We start from the raw sequence: 22,529 nt of genomic DNA, 5'->3' as shown, positions 1-22,529 counted from the left end.
GTGCTTGCTCACTCCGTCTCTCTCTCAAAATAAATAAAATATTAAAAAATGAAACGATGCTGGGGGTAGTTGGTTGCATCTCCCCGTGAGTTACTGATGACCCTGTACCAGGGCTGCCCTCCTGAATCTGACCGAACCAGGCCATCTGCCATCTGTATGTCCATCCCAAGAAGCCCGGCCCATGTCCCATGCAGGGACACCCTCCTTGTGTGACCTGGCACCCCCTTTGTACTCGTGGGAGCTAAGTGGACGGCTTCTGCCTGGAGCCTGCCATGTGGGTCCAGCACATCCCTGGAGCCCCTCCCCTCCCCACCCTGGGCGCCCCCCGTGTCTCAGTTCTCTGTCACGGTGCCCTCTTTCCTCACCGTCCTTGACGAGCAGAGTCCTTTGGTATTTCACAACCCGTGAGATCTGATTCTCACCCCACTGTCAACGAGCAGGGCAACAAGGACATGCGCAGGCGTTTTCCGTGAAGGAACCGTAACTCCACGTGGCTTCGTCCAGACACAAAGGAAATAAGCCCGTTGTTTTTCTTTTCTTTTTGAAAGCCTATGTGCAGTCTCCAGTTCAGGCTCCTTGAGAAATTAGCAACAAAAACAAACAAAAAAAAAAAAAAAACGGTCACAAGTTTGCACCGTGTGTCACCTGGTCTCTGGTTCATAATTTATTCATAATAGAATGCTGAGGTATGTATAAAACTGTGTCGGTCATTTTCTTAAACATTCATCGCTCCCATAAAAGATTTCAAACAGCCCGTTTGGTCTGGCAATGGGCTGGATCCAAGAGGACATTCTGATCTCCCTTATGTACATCACAGTTGTCCTCCCGTTGAGTTGATAACAGAGCCCTAAGGTCAGGGACCCCGTGAGAAGGAAGAAATCATCCTCATAAGGCCAAGGAAGGTGGGGCAAAAACTCTTATTGAGGGAAGGGTGCCGTAAGTGGGGGAGCTCACAGCTCAGCCGCACGGCCACCGCTCTCCTCCAACTGTGGAGCCATCGAGACTGAACCCCCAGATGGGCCAACGCATGAGAAAGGGACAGGAGCCCGGAAGCCCCGAGGGAGGAGGATAAGAGCATAGCATGGGGACAGTTGGCATAAAAAAAAAAACACTGCAGGGGAGGTGATGCCTGGGAGACAGGACGTCTGCCAGATATTTGATCTGTGATGGCCGTGACGAGGAGGAGAGCATTGTTGTGTTCAGGTTCGCGGTCTCGTGTGTCGGGGACCCGGCATATTGCCTCTTTTTACGGGAGTAAGAACCACACAGCACGTGACTAGAGAAGAACCCTTCCATTTTGCATTGAGGAACCAAAACCATTCGTGTTGTGTGTGCTGTGACACGTCTTGGGGTTCCACTGCGCTGGGCACGGTTTTCAGGAGCGGGTGACACCCTGTGGCAGGGGCCGCGAGCTAGAGCGTGAGGGCCACATCCGGCCTGTTGGGACATCCCACTTGGATGGAACTCAATGGCTTTTCCCTGGTATAGTGACAGAGTAGAGTGGTAGTGACAGAGATCACATGGCCCACCAACCTTGAAGTATTTACTGCCTGGCCCTCCGAAGAAGAAAGAAATGACTCATTAAAGGATCTAGACGGAGGACGTTTGGAGAAGGTGGCCTTGCCTCCTGCAGATTGACATTTACGAAGCACATCAGCTTAAAATCTCCCCGTTACGGGGAGAAACTTTATCTTCACGCAGAGAGGGTTCTGTTCCCTGTACTAGTTTCTATAATCAGAATGGTTCCATTTGCTTTTGCTTACTTAGCCCAAATCTGAAGCCCCGTATTGCTTCACAGATTATACTAGGGATGTAGTGCACTGTTTTTAAATTCGCTTTATTACCTGAGCGACTAGAAAAGCTGCTTCCAGGGCAACCGGGTGCCATCAGAAGCGGCACGGCCGAGCCCTTGGCCAGCAGAGGAGGGGTGGGCTGTACAGACAGATGAGAGAGGGAATCGGTGTAGCAGAAGATGTGTGTTGTCCTCAAGAAAGGAGGGGCCACACGCCATGCCCAGCAGGCCCAGCTGGGAAGGGAGTTTCAGCAGGAGTGATAGGAGGGTCGTCTTGTTTTTGCTGCGGGAGCTGGATTCCGGCCCCAGGAAGAGGTACGAACGTGCCAGGAGGAGGGACACAAGGAGGAGACATCCAGTACTGGCACCTGGTTCCTTGAGCGCCAACCTCGGGACGGGAGATCCAGGGGACACCTAGACCCAGCCTCGCACAGACGGGAAGACAGGTTGCGACGGAGGTTCCAGGTTCCTCCTGGAAGGTTCCAGCAAGCCTCGGAACCACAGACACGCGGGATGTGTGTAAAACTGAGGTGACCGGGGGCGCCTGGGTGGCTCGGCTGGTTAAGCATCCGACTCTCGGTTTCGGCTCAAGTCGTGATCTCACGGTTGGTGAGTTCAAGCCCTGCGTCAGGCTCTGTGCTGAGCCTGCTTGGGATTCTCTCCCTCCCTCTCTCTCCCTCCACCCCTCCCCCACTGGCCCGTGGGCGCGCTTTCTCTCGCTCTCAAATAAACTTTTGAAGAATTTAAAAAATAAGATTGAGGTGACCAGAGCCCGACAGAACCTCTGTAGGACACTTACTGTGTGATGAAAACATGTACTTAACACATGCACCCCCCCCCCCCCCGCCACGTGTGCCCATGTCGGGAGAGCCCGTGTTCTGACTGGGGACGTGGGGTGCTGAGAAGGACCCAGTGCTCTGCTGTGGTTGATGGTCCCCCATCCCTCCCCCCACCACCCGTGAAGGCCCAGAAGGAGGCCTTCCGGGGCTCTGAGAGGCCGAGCGTCCCCCCGTGGGTGGGATCCTGCTTTCAGGCAAGGCTCAGCCTCACGGTGTTCCCCGGTGAGAGACGTGTTGGTCGGGGTGCTCTCCCGGAGGAGGAGACCGCTCCTGACCGAGGGAATGTTCCACAGTGAGCCATTTCCTTCAGGACGGAGGGGGCCCTCTGACACCTCGGGAGCTGGTTTTGCTGGTGGTCCTGGGAAGGACGTGACCGTCACGGCCCAGGGCCGCTCATGGAATCTGCCCAGTTTTCTCTGGGCTCACACTGGGCCTTGCAGCCCTGAGACGCTGCCTGCCTGTGCCCGGGGGGCCACTGTCGAAGTGCACACGTGGGAGAGTGAGGGGCTGTGTGGGCCGTGTACCTCATGCGACCAGAACGTGAGGACGTCAAGCAGAAAACCAGAGGGAGGGACAAGAACGTGGGCTCTCATTCACCACGCTGGGAACTAAGAGTCCTTTGGTAGCTACGTGCTCTAAGTTCCCGGTCGCCTTTTGGGGAATACATTTAAGGAGAGACAGCCTCTTCTCACACGGGTCTCCCAGAGCATTGGGTGGATAAGGCCAAAAGAAAGTAGGGAGAAATCATTTCTGTTTCCTGTATAATCAAGGTAAAATGTATTCGAAGTGTCCCTATCAGTCCGTTTTCCCGTTCCCATTAAATAGATCCTTTCCCGGACAGGTCAACCCTTCCCATTCATCTTTCCTGATCCTTTTAGAATTAACAAAAAGGTTGCCAAAGAATGCAAAAATGCAAGTCCAGATTGTTTAGACATTCCTAAAATCCATGCTGCCAGAAAGAAAAAGGGTGGGGGGTGGGGGTGGGGATTGAGGAGGAAGGGATCTGGTCTGTTACATCACATATACAGAAAGATACGTCTTATGAAAGATGATCATGCCACAGGAAAGCACTTACAGTTTCATGAGAATAACTACATTTGAGAGGCACCTGGATGGCTCTGTCAGTTAAGCGTCTGACTCCGGCTCAGGTCACGATCTCATGGTTCATGGGTTCGAGCCCCACATTGGGCTCTGTGCTGACAGCTCGGAGCCTGGAGCCTGCTTCGGATTGTGTCTCTCTCTCTCTCTCTCTGCCCCTCCCCTGCTCACTCTGTTTCTCAAAAAAAAATTTAAAAACATAAAAAAAAAAAGCCAAAAAGCCTTTGGGCTGCAGGGTATATTGGCTTAAAAATGAAGCTTTACATTTGGGGCACCTGGGTGGTTCAGTCGGTTGACTGTCCCAACTCTTAATTTCGGATCAGGTCATGATCTCACGGTTGGTGAGCTCTAGCCCCACGTCGAGCTCTGCGCTGACAGCATGAGGCCTGCTTGGGATTCTCTCTCTCCCTCTTTCTCTCCCCCTCCCCCAAGTTAGCTCACTCTCTTTCCAAATAAACATTGAAAAAAAGAGCCAGTTTTACATTTAAAATTAAGGAGTGAAAGGGGCACCTGGGTGGCTCAGCAGGTTGAGCTTCCAACTTTAGCTCTGGTCATCATCTCGTGGTCTGCGGGTTTGAGCCCCGCATCAGGCTCTCTGCTGTCAGCACAGAGCCCAGTTCACATCCTCTGTCCCCCTCTCACCGAAACCCCCTCCACCCGGCATCTGAGACTCTTTGGGGTTTTTGTGTCCTCATCTCTGGGTTTCTAAACAGCCTGGGATCTCAGCTGAGCCCGAGTTGTTATTTTCTCTAGAAATAAAAGCTTGTGGGAGGCCGTGGGAAGAAACTGGCCTGCAGCCACGCTGGGCGAAGAGAGTTAGTCTCCAAAGGAGGCCAGGGCCTCGCGTCCCCTCGGACCTCTCCTTGTTGAGCACTAATGGCCCTGAGAGATTGGCCCGTTGGGGGTGAATGTGAAAAAGTCAGGAGCTGTACATAGTCTGCAGCTCCTAGAAGGAGTCCAGGTGGGAAGAGACCGTGCAGGGCCTACGTCCAACTTTTCGTCCCTTGCCTTCCTTCGGAAAGTAAATCAGGGATCCCGCCTGCTGTTTATTGAGACCCAGCAAAGCAGAGGCATTGGGGAAATTTGGGACCATAACATTTTTTGAATGAATGGATGAATGAGTAGGTGAATAAATTAGATGTATACTTTTAGGCCATTCTCCTATGGTCTGGGCTGTGTACGTCACCCTACCCATGATACCGTCCGTGACTGTCACTCAACAGTGACACCCAGAGCTTCCTCTTTTCATTGGAACCACCCGTCGTCCTTGCCCCAGAGTTCTGTGTCCATCAAAAGCAATATTCTTTAAAGGATTAAGAACAGTAAGTCTAGAGATGCCTGGGGAAGGCTCAAGTTCAGAAAAGACTCTGTAGACGCCCATGTATACTTGAAGTTCCTGCTTGAGCCTAAATCAGGTCTTTGCGGAGACTCGGACGGTTGTGGACAAGTTTGGTGGACGTGTCCTGAGTCCACCAGAGGTCAGCTTTCTTGCATGAGATCAGCTCCATTGGCATGAACATCCGTGCCCGCACGCTGGGGAGGCAGCCACTGGCGGTAAAGTGACCGGGTATTGCCAGGTGGCTTTTCCAGCAGTGAAGGCAAAAGCCATCGGTGAAGGGGTTAAGGCGTGAAAGTGGCCGATGCTATCTGATAATGGCAGGACATGTTAAAAACTAAGCGCGGGGGTGGTACCTGGGTGGCTGAGTCGGTTAAGCGTCTGACTCTTGGTTTCGGCTCAGGTCATGATCTTGTAGTTTGTGAGTTGGAGCCCCACATTGGGCTCTGTGCAGGCAGTGTGGAGCCTGCTTGGGATTCTCTGTCTCTCTCTCTCTCTCACTCTGCTCCTCCCCTGCTTGCATACTTTCTCTCTCTCTCTCTCTCTCTCTCTCTCTCTCGCAAAATAAACTTTAAAAAAAATTTTTTTAAAGAAACCAGAAACCTGGGTTAATAATAAAAAAACAAAAACAGGGTTCACCTGGGTGGCACAGTTGTTTAAACGTCCAACTTCGGCTCAGGTCATGATCTCATGGTTCCTGAGCTCGAGCCCTGCATCGGGATTTGTGCTGACAGCTCAGAGCCTAGAGCCTGCTTCAGATTCTGTGTCTCCCTCTCTCTCTGCCCCTTCCTGGCTCATGCTCTGTCTCTCTCTCTCAAAACTAAACCTTAAAAAAAAAAAAAAAAAAAACAAAAAACTAAGTGGGGACTCCCAGAAACCGTTGGGATAATTTATAAAGATGGGAGATTATATGTTTGTATGACATGGGACTATTGTATGTATGTCATCTGATTGTTTTTCTTGGCTTATTCCTCTTGGTTGGAGCACCGTACCCATGTTGAGCCTCTACCTTTAAAGAGAAATGGCACGATGATTATCTAATAAAGGTACTATTATCTCACATTCTCTTGATCCACCAGAGTGGATATGTGTGACAAAGCAGGTGTCTCCTTCTCCACTGGTTTTCCTCAGTGTCTCAAACAGGAAGCTCTCCATCCATCTTTCCACCAGGAAACGTATGGTTCACGAATTACGATAACCTGGGGAAGATTTATATACAGCAGGACTAATAATGAAGATGCAGGCAGGCATCAGAATCCTCAACACAGAGCTGCTGGCCATTTCTGTCAAACAACCAGCGGTGACTAATGAGATGAGCCTGGTTTTTGGTGTAGTTCACGTAGATTACTGCTGCACCTTCCATAAAGACCAAGAAAGCGGTAGACTGCTTCTCAGGCTAGCTAATGGAAGGCCTAGACCAATGTCTGGTACGTAACGGATGGACAGTCAGATCGACTCACTGATGCATGACAGATGGATGGATAGATGATGGACAGATAAGATGAAGCTAAAGGTGACCAGATCGCCTTAGTCACTTCAACGTGGTGGAATCGTGGACTTGTTTTCATTTCCACATTCCTTATCTTTAGATATCATATTGTCTCAGGATTTGTTTTGATTGACTCTTCCCGTAGAGAAGGCCATGTTGAAATGAGCATAGTCTCTGGTTGACTCCATTAACGGTCTTAATTTCTCTTGTAAACAACTCAGACACCCTTTCAAAAGTGAAATCTTCCTGATTGCTAACATTGGGTTTATGCCTGAACATGCCAATAATACCGAAAGCATTCGCTGTGGAGGCTCTTGGGTCTTTGTTTGTTTTTGAAGATGTTTATTTTTTTCAGTAACCTCTGCACCCACCATGGGGCTCAAACTCACAACCCCGAGATCAAGAGTCTCATGCTCTACTGACTGAGCCAGCTAGGCGTCCCTAGGCCGTCAGTTTTTGTAACTCTTTCTTATCAAACGGGTTTGATGTGTAGCAAAAGCCCTTGTCTTTTCCAACCTGAATTCAACTCCACACAATCAGCATTATTTCAGTGTTTTCTCTGGTTTGCAACTCACAATACCTGAGCTTAGCCGTGGGGCCTCACACTGGGGCCACAGCCTCCAGGGGGGTAAAGCCAAAAACATTTTTTCTTTCTTTTTTTTCTTTTTTTCTGAGAGTTTATTTAGAGAGAGAGAGAGAAACCTAGCAGCAGGGGAGTGGAGGGCTGAGAGGGGGGCAGTAGAATTCCAAGCAGTTTCCACACCGTCAGCACAGAGCCCGGTGCGGGACTCAGACTCACAAACCGTGAGATCATGACCTGAGTCGAAATCAAGAGTTGGACGCTGAACCGACTGAGCTACCCAGGTGCCCGCCCGTCTTTCTTGAGAGAGACCTGTGTATCTGCTTGAGGTCAGAGACGTTTCTCAAGTTACCAAAAACAAAATGTTATGGTTTATAGTTACTTTTAAAAGGGACGTTTGCCTCCCATTCTCACCCGGGCCTCTCGGCCCCCCTGGGTGGCCAGCAGGCTGGCTTGTGGTTATGGCCACTTGTCAGACAGCGAAACTCGGCGCAGAGGTACTGCGACACGACGTGCCCTTCTGGTTAACGTTGGAGGCAGGCCAGGAGGCAGGCTCTGGACCCCAGTCCATTTTCTCCTCTCTGGGCTCTTTCCCGTGCTGTAGGCAGGCTACCTGTGAGTAGCTTGAGGGGAGTGAGGAAGAAGAAGAAAATTGAAAATCATTGACTGAAATTCCTGGAAGGAGTTGGGTGCACGGAGCAGTGATCGACAGAAGGGGTAGCAGGGCGTAGTTCTAAGGCATAAAAGCGGAATTGCTGTTCACTTTGCCCAGAGGAACCTCTTCAGTGGTAGGGGCACCTCAACGTACGACGCACAACTCCCGGGACGGATTATTATTCATTAATTGGATCACCCAAGATCTGTGGAGCCCCTCCCGTGTGCCAGGAGCTGCACTAAGTCTAGAAACACAGAGATAAATAAGACATCATTTGTGCCCGCGAAGGATTCCCCGTGTACTTGAAAAGGTGGTCGCGTCAGTGGGTGGATAGGCGTGAGGCCAGGATCCGGACGGGGGGGGGGGGGGGGGGGGGGGGGGGGAGCCCAGCAGGGGGAGCCGTTAGATCTGCTGGGAGGCTCCGAGGAGGCCACGCAGGCACGAAAGGCTGAGGCGTGGAGAGAAGTCTGGCTCCTCCGAGGTCCCCCCGCCTGTTAGGTGACAGACCCACGCTCGTCACTGGCACGCACGGTGGTGTTTCTGAAGCCACCCCCAGCAGAGGCCACTTCTGGGGCTCTCCCCACGCGTGAAACCTGCTGAGGCGCAGGAGCTAGGGGTGTGGACAGAGAAGTAGTGAGAGCCCTTGAAAACCCAGCAGAGAAAGAGCTTCGAGAAGTAGCCGTTCACTAGAGGTGCCGTGTGGTAGAGAAAGGTCCGGTCAAATCAGGGCTCCGTAAAGGCCACTGGATCTGGGAGATCCATCCTCAGGGACCTGGACAAGAGCTCTTTCCTGATTCGGGAGACCAGGGTTTCTGAACCTCGTCGCCGTCGTCGCTCGGCCCGGCTGGTTTTGCGTTGTGAGGGGTAGGCGTGTGCACGGTAGGACCCCAAGCTAGATGCCAACATGGGCCTCCCCGGTCGTGACAACCCGAGTGCCCGCAGATGTGGCCGGAAGTACCCCGGAGGCAAAACCGTCCGGGTGGAGAACCAGGGCGATAGAATGGTGTGGACTGATGGTGATGACTTAGTGTCCCCTCACGCTTGGACCACTCTTTGGAAAGGTCTGGAAGCCCAGAGCGGGCTGGAGATGGAGACTCCCTGGGGGAGGAGCAGGGTGCCAGGAGGGGAATCTGTGTTGTTTCTAATGGAAAACACACGTGCTGGGCCTCGGGAAAGAACTAGAAGAGAGGGAAAGGCTACAGACAAGAGACAGTCATGGGGCAGCGTTCACTTACTGATTTCCCAAGTGTAGAGTATATCCAGTCACCAGACTCAGTGTCGGCATTGTGCATGCCATGGTGAGCCAAGGAAGGGCTCCTCATTCAAAAATTACTGAAAATGTCAGGGGCGCCTGGGTGGCTCAGTCGGTTACACGTCCGACTCTTGATTCCGGCTCAGGTCATGATCTCACGGTTTATGGGATCGAGCCCGGCATCGGGATCTGAGCTGACAGTGCAGAGCCTGCTTGGAATTCTTTCTCTCCCTCTCTCTCTGCCCCTCCCCTGCTCACACTGTCTCTCAAAATAAGTATTTTTTTTTTAATTGCTGAAAATTTCAAAGTGGCAGAAGGGCATTAGAGCCCAAGTGTGGGGCCCTATGCAGCGGCCCCGGGTGGTGAGGGTGCAGGGCGGCCCAGCCTCGCGGAGCTCAAGCCCTGGGGCCAAGCACCAGCACGAGGGAGATCCAGGACTGTTGTCACACCCTGTCGAGGCGCCTTCACCGAAAGGTTAGTAGTGACCAGAGTAAGTGAAGTGTAAGATTGAAGCTGTGGTCTTGGGGATTAGCATCAGTTAGCCAAAGAGAAATGCTTAGCTATAAGGAAGGGCATGCATATCGAGAGGAAACCAGGAAAACACAGTTCTGTCCGAAGGATGGGGTCGCGGGGTTCTTGGCAAGTGGCCAGATCAGGAAGACTCTCATAGGACCTGGTGTTTTGACTCCCTACTGCACGCACTGGGCGGGCATGTGTAGTTCTCAAGCAGGGAGTGGGGTGACCGTGTTTCCCCGGGGAAAGAGGACCCGAGTTGGACGGGCCATAGCAACCAGGAGAGGTGCTGGTGGCCTACTTCCTTGAGGTGGCTGTGGTGGGCTGGGACGGGGTACCATTTGGACCTGGTGGTGGACTGGCTGTTGAGGGTGAAGCCGAGCGAAGACAATTCCTAGTTTCCTGGCCGGGGCACTTCACCAGGATGGGGTGGGGGGGAGGGGACGCAAAACCATGAGGACAGAAGGGAAAGATGGATTAATTTGTTTAGGACCTCCTGAGTTTGACCACCTATAGGAGTATAAATTAGAAAGGCCATCTGGAACTCAAAACTACTACTGGAGGTATAGACGGCAGAGTCATCAGCATGTAGATGCCAAGTGAAGTCTTGAGTGTTGATGGGATCATCCAATGAGCGTGTGCGGCTAAGTAAGTACTAAATGAGCACCTATTATGTTGGCCGTGGTCTCCTAAGAACTGGGGGTGTAGCAGTGACCAAGGCCAGACAGACGCCAAGCCCACAGGGAACGGATGTGTTCTCTGGAAAGATTCCAAAGGAGGGGCCATACTTCAGTGCTTCTCCCCCTTCCCTGGCCCCATCATGCCTGTCTGTCTCCACTCGCTCCATTTCCCATCCGGGGCACCAGTTGGGAAACCCAAGTCCTTCCCGATCATTTTCTCTTCCCCTCTGTTCGGAAGGGCAGTTCCCTCCCCCTGGGCCTGAGATGCCAAAGACCAAAGTTTCTGCTTTTCTTTTTCCCCCCGAAATGCAGATAGAGCATCAGAGATGCCAACTTTAAAAAAAACAAGGCCCTCGGGGCACCTGGGTGGCTCGGTCAGATCAACTTCAGCTCAGGTCACCAGGTCACGATCTCGCAGTCCGTGAGTTCAAGCCCCACATTGGGCTCTGTGCTGATGGCTCAGAGCTTGGAGCCTGCTTCGGATTTTGTCTCTCTCTCACTCTCTCACTCTCTCACTCTCTCACTCTCGCTCCCTCTCCCTCTCCCTCCCCCTCTCCCTCTCCCTCTCCCTCTCCCTCTCCCTCTCCCTCTCCCTCTCCCTCTCCCTCTCCCCCTCCCCCTCTGTGTCAAAAATAAACATTAAAAATTAAAAAAAAAATCAGAGCCATCCAAACAATAAGCAGTTGCACATGGTAATGAGAGCCTTGACCTTGCCGTTCTGATGCCAGCAGCTGGCTCACTAGCTCCATGCGGCAGAACAAATCCCTGTCCCCATCGAGAGCCAGAGCAGCCCAACCTACCGGGGTTTCGTCACTTCTCTGGGGAGACAGCCTCCCTTGCTCTGCATACATTTAAAGCGTCTGGACACTTCATTCTCTAGCGTCCCCTTATTCCGAGGCAAATCCCACGTTGCCATGAGCTTCGGGCTTGTTTGTTTTTCACAGTCTTTTCACGCAGAAAGAAGAGCCTTCGTTCATTTGGTTGTTTCTTGTGGTCACCAGCATAGAGTGTCTCGCACTGATAATACACAAAATCCATTCTTAAATAGAAGGCTTAGATAGGGGGCTGGCATGTGGCCATTGATGGCGTGTGGCATTTAAACAGGAACTCCGTGACTTTTCGGTTTGCGGCCAATGCAGATCGTTTCGCTGTGGACTGTGGTAAAGAAGAAATCATCTGAGGAGTGCAGACAATTTTGCAGGTCAGAGCTGTCTTGTAAACCAGGGCCACACATGTAACAGCAAAGCGATTTAAACAGGTCACTTGCGCACACATTTTAAACTTCTACTTTTGGATAGTTCACTTTATATAAAAGTTTAACTCCCAAGAATGTTTCTCTTACCGTCTAGCATATAAATGGCCGTGTCTGAATACCTAGTCAGGAACGACTTTTTAAAGTTAATGTGTTTATTTTTTTTTTAATATGACATTTATTGTCAAATTGGTTTCCATACAGCACCCCGTGCTCATCCCAAGTGTTAATGGGAGTTTAAATCAAATATAATTAAATTGTACCATCGAATCAGGGGTAAGATACAGCGCATTCAGAAAGCACCTCGGTCGTCTTCTTTCTTTGTTTTGAGAGACAGCAAATGTGTGAGTGGAGGAGGGACACAGAGAGAGAGAGAGAGGGAGAAAGAATCCCAAGCAGCCTCTGCGCTGGATGGAGCCTGACGCGGGGCTCGATCTCACGAACTGTGAGCTGAAACCAAGAGTCGGAGGCTTAACTGACTGAGCCACTCAGGCGCCCCACACCTCTGTCCTTATTCTGGAGTCGTCAGCAGCTTGGGATCACTCATAAAACTGACCGCTTCATTCATACAGTAATTGTGCTCTGCCGTCTGGCTTTCTAGTAACCACTCTTTCTGCACAAGGTAGATCTTGAAAGGAGCCAAGCAGGTGGCTGCCTTACATGGACCATGCCGGACTGCCCTGGGTCCTTCCCTAAGATGCTGGTCGCGAGAATTCTGAAGCTGGAGCTTTATCGTCCCTTTGGTTTATGAACTTGGCTCTGTGCAAAGACAGATCTGTCAAGGATAGAGAATAGTTTATGCTGATCAACGTACTTGTGTTGCACAGCACGTGAGAGCCATCCGTTGGGAACTTCCTGAATTCTGATACCAAACTCACCCTCCTACGTACAGCACACCCCGTCCTGCTCTGTCACGGTAAAGAGCCATCCCTCCCGCATGTGAGAAGTAAGGCCTTCCTTCTCTGTCCCCGGACCCCAACCCCTCCTGCCTCCTCGGGGCTCCGACACTACCAGCTGAACCCTCTCCCTCCCTCCATAGGCAGCTTCTCACCAGCACCACCTCATCTGGAGTCTTTCCAGGAAACGGTGTGAGCCTCACCGGCGCCCCCTGCACCTGTACCCTCTCTTGTCCAGCCAGGCTTGGGGAAGAGTCGCCCATACTCCTCCGTTTTCTCATCCCCCATTCTCAACCCGCTGCAGCCTGGCCTCCGTCCCCTGCGCTCCCTAAAAGAGCGCCAGGCGAGCTTGCTAACGGCCTGCACCCTGTGCTTTTCTAGCCTCACCAGCCTTTCCAGCCTCACCTCCCTCTGTTGGCCGGGTGCGTCATCCCCCCCTCGCTCCCAGGATGGAACATCCTCCGTCTTCTCCCGCCCTCACGCACTGCCCTTCTCTGACCCCTGGCGGGTTCATCTGGCTCGGTCTGCACCGTAAATGGTGGGATTCTGTGAGGTTCCGGCCCACGGCCTCTCGCCTTCTCAGGCCATGCCCCGTCATGCTCCTGGCTTCGAATATTCTCCGTAGTGCAGACCAGCCACGGGTCTCTGTCGGTGGCCCAGACCTCTCCTCCCCACTGAGCTCAGTGCACACCGCCGCCTATTTGACCTTGCCACTTGGGTGGTACAGAAGCATTCTGACTCAGCAGATCCAAACTCAAACTCGTGGCTGCCTTCCACCCTTCCTGTCCTCCTCCACAAAGCCCCGCCTCCCTTCCAGTGTTCCCATCTCAGCAAACGGCATTACCGTCCACCCAGTTGTGTTACGTCACGAAACCTAAGATAGATGGACAGACGGATCTCCCCCACACACACCTGCTTCTCCCCACCCTGTCCATCTAGGCTCCGTCTCCGTGGATTGTCAACTTGGCTTCCTAAGCGCGAGCGCCTCAGCCGCCACAGCCCAGCCTGGGTGACCGTCCTCCCCCAGCAGGTGGCCACTAGCCTCCCAGGGCCTCTTTCCCAACTGTCTTTTGCCCCCCCCCCCCCGCCCCACCCCCAGCCCCTTCTCCATAGGACAGCCAAGGAGATGTGTTGTAAAGCTGAAATGTGACCCACTTTATCTAAAACGTAAACCCTTCGCGGCTTCCTGTTGGCTCCTTGAGAAAAGATCAGAACCCTGAACACAGCTTCCCTGGGCCACACGGCCTCGCCCGCCTTCCTTCTTCCCCTTGCTCTCCACCCCGGCAAACTGGCTTCCTCTGTTCTTCAGATTAGGGCGCGATGTCACTTCCCCCCCGGGACCCCTCTCCCGACCCAATCGGGTCAGATGCCAGAGGCCCTGCCCCGGTGCCTCCTGTCGGAAGCTCTCACCACAGTCACATTCCATACTTACTCCCGTGACTATTTGATTAATGACTGCTTCCCCCAGAGGCAAGGCCTTGATCTGTCTTTACTCATCCAGTGCCTAACACAGAACCTAGCACAGAACTGGCCCTCAATAAGTAATGAACAAATGAATTTACATTTGGATGGGGCTGAGAATATGGCAGCTGCTTCTAAGAACCATTCCTGCACATAATAGGCATTAAATCAGCCTTAGCCTCTTAAATTGCTGTTTACTCTTTGCAGGGAAAAGAATGGAGTGGAGTCCAATACCTTGTCCACAGCAAGTCGGTTCAGAGCCGAGCCACGGCTAGAACCCAGATCCTCGACCTCCTGAGCTGTTCTATGCCTTATCCTCACAAAGCCACAGGATCATTTTCCTCCCCAATCTCATTTTTTTTTATAGCTTATTTATTTTTGAGAGAGTGAGAGCGTGTGCAGGGGAGGGGCCGAGAGTGAGGGGAAGAGAATCCCGAGCAGGCTGTGCTCAGTGTCAGCCTGGAACCCATTGTGGGGCGGCTCGATCCCATGAACCGTGAGATCACGACCTGAGCCACAGTCAAGAGTCGGACACTCAACGGACTGAGCCACGCAGGCCTCCACCCCCGCCCCCCCAGTCTCATTTTCAAAGCCAAGATAGCTAATTATATAGCACATGTCCTTCGGGAGGGCTTAGCTGCATTTTATGGCTAGGATTAGCCTCGATGTTCTCAGACCCTTTCAAGGAAATGAAACATATATACAGGGCCTCATTCGAGAGCATGTATCTTTGACTAAAGGCTGCCTCGTTAACAGAATTTGCTCTGGTTGCAGTTCACTCATTGTTTCGTCCCCTCCAAATGTGACCCATAGGAAACACAAGAACGAAAAAGCCAGCACAGAACCAGGCCACGGGTCTGGCAACAGAAATCGATGGGCTTCTCAGCATAAGCCAATGGCGGAACTTTCTGCAGGCGCTTCTGGGCATGAGCTTCTAAAACGTTGGCCTGACTCCTGGGATGCAACCTCCACCTTGAATCTGGGGCTTGTTCGAAACATACTGACCCCAAAGCCCTAGCTTCATTCAGAGCCTGGGTTCTAGCAAGTGGTCCCATAAAGATGGCTGCACACCCCTTACCGATGAGCCAAGGATTCTGGGGGAGGAGAAAGGGAAAGGTAAGGCAGGGCTTCGAAGAAGCTCATGCCGAGTGGGGTCTGCATTCCAGACCGATGACATAGTTTCCTCCGGAGGTCTGAGAATGCTATTTTAGGAAAGGCTTCGAGACTACGGAGTCCAAATTTAGAGCCTCCGATATTGCAGATTTCCATATATACAGCTGGTCCTTATCAGTGGGAATAAATAGCGCCTTAATGGGGCATTTCGAAAAGAAAATGACTAATGAACGGGAAGACGTTCTTATAAACTTAAAAATGCTTTGGAATACAATTTCCAGCAGTTTCCAGGGTGCTGTAGATTTTACAGACAGCTGACCAGAAATCCTTTCTCTGGTATCAAAGCCCATTCCCTACCTGTAGCATATACGGTGATGACATTGGGGCTTCACAGGATCCATTGCTTGGCCCAGGGCAATGAGGAGAATTACAGGTGACCTCAAGCATTGCATTTGAGATATTTGCGCTCGCTAACTCCACGGACTTTATATTTTCACGCTGGGTGTCTCTGGAGATCCCGTGGTTGTAAACACCTTGCCAACTAGAGACACTTGGTCGCCGATATTTGGAGAAGCAGCAGGAGAGCGCCCCTTTCCACCCCTTAGGTCACAGTGCAGGGCTCTGAGGAGCCTCGGACTCCTTCTACAGTTTTCTCATCTCACACACACCTCATCCCATGGGTGAAGCAGGAGGCTGAACTTTGCCGGGTGGTTGGTTAACCAACTTCCAAAAGCTTCAAAACAAAAACGCACAAACATCTCTGTGGATGGTGAGGCCCGCTGTTTGTGTGACTCATTCCTGGAATCTTTTACGCCCGTGCCAGCTTGTAGTTCTCCCATGTGGCACCCTTCCCACTTTCTGGCGCCTTCTGTCACCTCGTGGGGCCACCATGGTCTGTCCCCGCCCTCCATTGCCGCATCGTGGCAGAGTTCATGCCCTTGCTGTGATGGTTCCCTTGTTATGGCTCAGTTCCGTGCCGGCGACAGGAGAGTCGTTTCTGTTCCTGCTCGCTCGTCATTCCACGTCTAAGGCGGCCCTGGTGGTGACGGGTGGGGACAAGAAGACCGTCTATTGTTCTTTGCAGACAAGACATGCTCTCTTGCATCACCCCGGGGCCATGACCCTCTTTATGGTCTAACTGGATCTGCACAAACATGGCAAGAAGCAAGCTCTAGCCTGGGGGGTTGGGGAAGAAAGGCAGAGGCCACAGGAGAGAAAGGGACCTCTGTGAAGAGAAGAGTCCACTTGCCTAGAGGCCCCAGAGGAGCAGGGCGGGGCAGGGGCCGATGACGGGAGGAAGGAGGAGGGTCAGCCTGGCATGACGTGACGCACGGTGCCTTTCCTGGGGTTGAAATTGAGGAACTGAGGATGAGGTAGTAGTAAGAGCCGGTCTTTCAGAGCACAGGATGGAACGGGACCTCCGGCCTTTTACTCTGTCTCATGCATCTACGAGGGCTGAAGAGATTAATGACCCAAGGAGGATATGATATGGTCCAAAAACTTTTCCTGGATTTTTTCCGTAGGCGGCTGAGCCAGAGGCCGACCGCGGAGGAATTGGAGCAGAGGAACATTCTAAAACGTAAGTGACTGAGCCCGTGGCGGTCGCTGATGTCTTGCGGTGGCTTCGGTTATTCGTTCATCCGTGGGCCGCCAGCTTTGTCCCTCGTGCCCGCATGGGAATGACTGCGAACCGCTCTGCCGGTTGATGCTTGACCCTCCTCGCGTGTTACAACACCCAAGGCAGCGTCCCCACAGAGAAGGCAGATTCGGGTTCACTAGGCCCACCCAAAGCTCACGGGCTGCAAGGGCCACCTTCCCTTTCATGGGCTGTAAAGTCAGAGAAGCTGCGAGATGAGGGCAAGCAAAGCCACTCAATGATTCCGAGCAGGGTTAGGGTCACCTTCCAACCTAAATGGGCTGAGAACCCACACATTTCTATACTGATGGCTAAAAGGAGGCAGACAGCCTCTGGAAGGCGGGGGCTCGAAACCATGACCTTCCGTTGCAGCTGGCTCCCCCCTCCCCCCCGCCCCGCTTTGAACATGAAATGCAAAGTCTAGGCAGGCATTTCTCAGGGAGAAGGCTTCCTGTCCCCTCTCGGGATTTCTACAGCTGGCCCACGGCCTGCCTGCCGAATGCTCTCACCCAAGAGAAACTCGCCCGTCACCCTGGCTGTGGCCAGAGACCATGAACGAGCCCCTTGTTCGGTTCAGGACACAGGGATTCTTGAGTAGAGCGAGGGAATCCACTTGGCGTCCCACCAGCGTAAAACGAAAACACACAAACATCTCAGGGACTGCATTTGGCGGGAGATCTTAAACAATTAAAAAACAAACCCCCTCTGCCCACATCTGCCCCATCTTTATTACTGCTGCCACCAGCACCTGTCTAAGATAGGCAACAAATACTGTTTTTAGTTTCACTCATGACCCTTTCTCCCCACGCACACATCCGCTTCTACTTTCTAGAAAGGAGAAATAACGTGCTATTGCACAGTTTCCTGGGAATGTCATGGCATGTGCACGCGCGTGTATGCATGCACGTGCACGCGCACACACACACACACACACACACACACACACACACACACACGCCAGCCACGTGAAGCCTGTTTGAGCAGCTGGATATTTCCACTTAGACCAAACTCAAATGTGCTTGATCTTTTCTACCCACCACCCCCCCCACCCCCCACCCCCACCCCCCACTGTGGCCTTGAGACTCGCTGGGTTTTGAAGGGTTTGCTGCCGGGAGCTGTTGAGTTGCTGTGGGGGCAGGCGTGTGGCCCGCAGCCCCTGCAGAGGACCTGTCCCTGCCATATCTGCCTCTGTGGACATCCTGCCCGCCCTGCTCCCGGCCTTGCTGCCTCCCCAGCTCTCAGCAGGTGTTCTTTTCAAGGTTGGCATTCCTCATTGCTGCCCACACCTCACATACCCGCTAGGTCTCTAGGAATTCGTGTATATGTAGTTTTCTAACCAAGAATGCCCTTCACGGTTTTGAAGCTAAATATGCCATAAAATGAAAGAGAACTTTTTCAGATGATTTCCAGGGTTGGGGGGGGGAGGCGTTTGGCCTGTGTGCTGTCTCTCCCTTTCTGTCCCAATCGGACACCTGATCCATTGTAACCTTTCCGTTGTTGGAGACAAAGAAAAGCAGGTGTCCATTTATTCCTAAAGTGGGAAGGCAGGTAAGGGTGTGTCCTTCCCCCTCTGTTGCTTCACCCACACACATACACACACATAACACGGATCTGTGTTTTCTGGAGGAACCAATCTCAGTGCCATTTACTTGCTGTTCAGTGGCCTCCAACCTGCCCCCAAACAAAGAAGCTACCGCTTGGGGCGGCTGAGTGGCTCAGTCGGTTAAGCATCCGACTTCGGCTCAGGTCATGATCTCCCAGTTTGTGAGTTCGAGCCCCGCGTCGGGCTCTGTGCTGACCGCTCGGAGCCTGGAGCCTGCTTCAGATTCTGTGTCTTCCTCTCTTTCTGTCCCTCGCCTGCTCATGCTCTGTCTCTCTCTGTCTCAAAAATAAATAAAACATTAAAATTTTTTTTAAATAAAAAATTAAAAAAAAAAAGAAGCTACCACTCTCTGGGGGATTATTCAGGTCTCAGAAAATAATTCTCTCAGCAAGGGCAGGGGGTTTAGAAAGAGGAGGTCTAAAATCCCCAGCTCACCTCTGGCTTCCAGAAGGCACCAGCTCCTACTTGCTTGCCCAGATCCCTGGGAGACTGCGGGCAGGGCCTCACATTGGCTTTTTGTTGCCATCTAGAAAGACCTTCAGATCTTAGAGACCGTTACTTTTGTCTGGTAAGCCTGAGAGGCTTAGATCCAGGGACCAGAGCAGAAAACATTGTTCACATGCTCCCCTTTGGTTCTAGCCGCCCCTCTCCTCCTCATCCTGTTCAAACAGCCAAATGAAAGAACTGCCTGACTGCATTCAAACAGGTTGATCATTTCAGTTTTCAAAACTTCTCAGAAATGAACTTCTCCTTCGTGTGAACTTTTATTTTTTTCCTCTGTATTCTGGAACTTGGTTTTCCTAAATGTGTTTTTCTTTTTCTTTCTTTCTTTTTCTTTTTCTTTCTTTCTTTCTCTCTTTCTCTCTTTCTCTCTCTCTTTCTCTCTTTCTCTTTCTTTTTCTTTCTTTCTCTTTCTTTCTCTTTCTTTCTTTCTTTCTTTCTTTCTTTCTTTCTTTCTTTCTTTCAAGTTTGTTCTGATGGTTACTCAAGAGATGTTTTCGTGGTGTAAGAAAACACCCTCAAACAAATTCTTCTAAACCTTGCTTTCTGGGTTCTGAGTCATTTGAGGAACCCGATCTCTGAGGGTGCTGTGGAGACACAGGTCGCGGCTCTGCGGTAGAGCTTGGAGGGCCCGCAGCTACCTTCCAGCCCCACCCTGCCCGCCCCCTGGAGGCAGCACCTGCTTTGTCCCGCAGCCAATGAGACACTGTGCACATTTGAGCACATAATGAGCGCACTCTGATGGTGGCAGCAGGTGATGACATCACGGGCCTTTCTTAGCCTCTCTGTCCAGTGGCCTAATGGGGTTGTCTTGGTACCCTCAGCCTGAGAATTCACGGCCCTCGGTTTGTAAATGGCTTTGAACTAGAGGTATAGATTCCATAGGTGGTGGCTCGTGGCCCTGCCCCTCAGGGGGACCTAAGAAACACACACAGGAGAGGAAGGCTCCCTGCTCTGTCGCAGAACGCCGCCCTCTGTGGCCCGTAGGGGGCTTGTAGGATGAGGAGAGGGTCCGGATTGGAGTTTGAGGCCAGTAACCAGTAATGAGGAGGAGGGGCTGGCCCCAAGCAAAGCATGACGGGGAAGAGGCTGCTTATTCTAGTGAGGAAAAAAAAAAAAAAGAGCTGGACTGTTTGTCTAACTAGCTGCGTGGCGTGGGAGTAGCCACTTAACTCCCCTGGGCTTTCACATCCTTATTTCCAGAATAGGAGTGTTAGACTTGGTGGTCTCTTGGGCCCCTCGTGGCCATACTTTCCTGTGAGCCTGTACATTTTAACCAAGTTCCCTTGAGCTGCCTCCTGGGTACTCACTCTCCAGACCAGACCTCCCCTTCTGTACTCCAGCCACCTGCAAATGCAGCTTGCCAGGGGTCTCCCTTCTTCTTGCTTTCTGCCTTCCCGTTTCTCTCTGATAGATGAGTTCGTACTAAGATGTTGATGGCTGACTGGTTTCATGGGTTTTTATCCAAGAGAAATTTGCCTATTAAAAAAAATTTTTTTAATGTTTATTTTTGAGAGAGAGAGACAGAGTGCGAGCAGGGGAGGGGCGGAGAGAGAGAGAGGGAGACACAGAATCCGAGGCAGGCTCCAGACTCTGAGCGGTCAGCACAGAGCCCGATGCGGGGCTCAAACCCATAAACCGCGAGATCATGACCTGAGCTGAAGTCAGACACTTAACTGACTGAGCCACCCAGGTGCCTCTCGAAACTTGCATTTTTAAAGGAGTTCTGGGAGGGAGATGGGATATCTTTAAATCCAAAGGAAAGGGCTCTCATGTGGGGGGCCAGGGCCCTGTGGGGCAAGCTTCCGTGGAGACCGATGGTGGCCTTTGCCCACCGCAGGATGTGAGCATTTCTGTGCCCCCATACAAGATCCTCAGACGCACCCCACCCCCCCCAGGCAGCCACAGCAGGCAAGCTGTGCCCCTGGGGGTGTCGCTCAAGGGCCTGAGCTCTGCTCTGAACTGCCATTGTCCCTTCCAGCCGGAAGTGTGAGTTGCCTCTGATTGTGGTGGCCGCTGTCAGGACCCGCAAGGAGGAACGGTGGGAACCCGCTTCCGTGCACAGGGGCTTCCCTCTTTTACCGACCTGGCCAGTCATGAGCCAACTGAATGGCAAGTGTGCCCTGAGTTCAGTTACTGAAACATAATTTAGCAGCAGTGATTTGATGCGAAGACCAAGCTGAAGGAGATTGCCTTCACGGATGCCGTTCTAAATTCAGTGGGTGAGAATCAGAGACCTTCTTTAGACACGGTTTGATTTCTGTGACCTTCAAGCTAGACGATATTGGGCTTAGACCCTCGCCTCCATTCCAAGGCCCGGAAGGAAAGTGCCGTACCCAAGGTCACTCGCTTTGCTTAAAATAAGCCCGCATTCTCTGCCCTCCACACCTCTGCTCCCTTCCCCAGACCCTCTAACCTATGGCTCTTTAAACATCTGGTGAGTAAGTCACCCCGCATATCAAGCCAAGAACGTTTAGACTCCGAAGTCTGCTCTCCTAAGACACTCCTTAAAAGTCTAAATGCAGGCAATTGTGTCCCACACTCTGGCCTCACACCTGCTCTGTGGACTTCTTGGAAGATTCAAAGAATTAATGGAATCAGGGCTTGCGAAAGGTGAGCGTTTTGAAATCCCTCTCCGCGTGCCCAGTGCTGCGTTCGGCCTCAGCCGTGCCTGGTTTCATTTCTGCAGCAAGTGGCAGGCACCCCCACAGGCTGGTCTTCTGTTCTGTCCCCACGGAGCACCAGACATGAGGCCACATCACAATGAGCCCCCGTCAGTCACTGTGAGGCCCAAGGCAGAGTTGAGCCGGCCTGAGTCTTGTCCAAAGAAGGGAGCCTCGCCTCCCTCCAGAGGCCCATGTCCCTGCTAACAGCACCCTCATCCTGTTAGGACCTATCTCCCTGCCTTAGAGCCATACTTCTCAGCCCGGCATTTCTGCCTGGAGACTTGAAAACCCGTGACACACACGGAAAACACAGTAAGGTCAGCCAGCTCACCGTCAATTTGAAACAAGGCAGGCAGTTTACAAAGCGTCCCATAGGCAGGAGGGTGGCCGCGGTGGGGTGGGGGGGACAGGAGCTCGCTCTCCCCTTGTTCAAGTCGTGAGGGGCTTGGCCTGGAGCCTGCAGAGGTTCAGAGGGTACACCTGCGTGTGACACTGTTTCCCAAAACCAAAGCATGGTCAATGTTTCTTGCAGCTCGGAATGAACAGGAGGAACAAGAGGAGAAAAGAGAAATCAAGAGGAGGTTAACTCGAAAGGTGAGCGGGTTCTCCAGGCGGGAGCTGGGACAGGACAGCGCGGGCCGCCCTTGGCTCCCGTGCCGCCTGTGGGCCCCGGTGGCCTTGCAGCTGCCTGGCCCGGAGGAAGTTCTGTCAGTGGCCCCGCGCCTTGGCTGTGAGAGCGAGCGGCTCTCTAGATTCTCCGGGACTCCCCCCGGGGACGGTGGTCAGCTCAGTTTCATGGCCTTCAGTGCTTTGGGCTGGTGACATTCCACTGCTTGATTCTGTGACACCCATGCCTCCCTCCCCCCAGGCAGCTTGATGTCAGGTGCATTATGTTTTCAGTTACCGCGAACATTTTGTTGTTGAGAAATTCACCGTAATGCCACCAAGCATGGGAACGTCATGATCAAAATCGGTAGTTCAAATGTAACGCAGTTATTTGCTGTGACCCTGGGAGAGTAAGTTTTCCTTGCCTCCCCTGATACTGTTCCTTACCTACAAACTGAGAACTACTTGGTTTGATTATGCCAGATCCAGCTTGAATTACTGAATTTAGGAAAATGCCCAAAGTGCTGATAAATTTACTGCAGGTGTTTGAAAAGCACTTAA

General features: G+C 52.2%; 1 protein-coding gene and 1 long non-coding RNA gene across 4 annotated transcripts in view; one reads left to right on the top strand and one right to left on the bottom strand.

Moving 5' to 3' along the window:
* PHACTR1 (phosphatase and actin regulator 1) overlaps nt 1-22,529 on the top strand; it is a 553,120-nt gene that overhangs the window by 522,940 nt on the left and 7,651 nt on the right. For all 3 annotated transcript variants that reach the window (XM_042937880.1, XM_042937881.1, XM_042937879.1), the window contains 2 exons: nt 16,480-16,535; nt 21,895-21,956. In XM_042937880.1, coding sequence (XP_042793814.1) covers nt 16,480-16,535; nt 21,895-21,956 — 118 coding nt within the window. The remainder of the gene's footprint in view (nt 1-16,479; nt 16,536-21,894; nt 21,957-22,529) is intronic.
* LOC122219557 lies at nt 10,911-19,016 on the bottom strand. Its single transcript, XR_006202440.1, has 2 exons — nt 18,631-19,016; nt 10,911-11,410 (listed from the first exon to the last, which is right to left on the bottom strand). It is a non-coding gene; the product is annotated as an uncharacterized LOC122219557 (long non-coding RNA).

This window comes from Panthera leo, chromosome B2 (assembly GCF_018350215.1).
Source record: "Panthera leo isolate Ple1 chromosome B2, P.leo_Ple1_pat1.1, whole genome shotgun sequence".
NCBI lineage: Eukaryota > Metazoa > Chordata > Mammalia > Carnivora > Felidae > Panthera > Panthera leo.
Note: the sequence above shows the minus strand (reverse complement) of the source record. Positions and strands in the feature narration are given on the sequence as shown.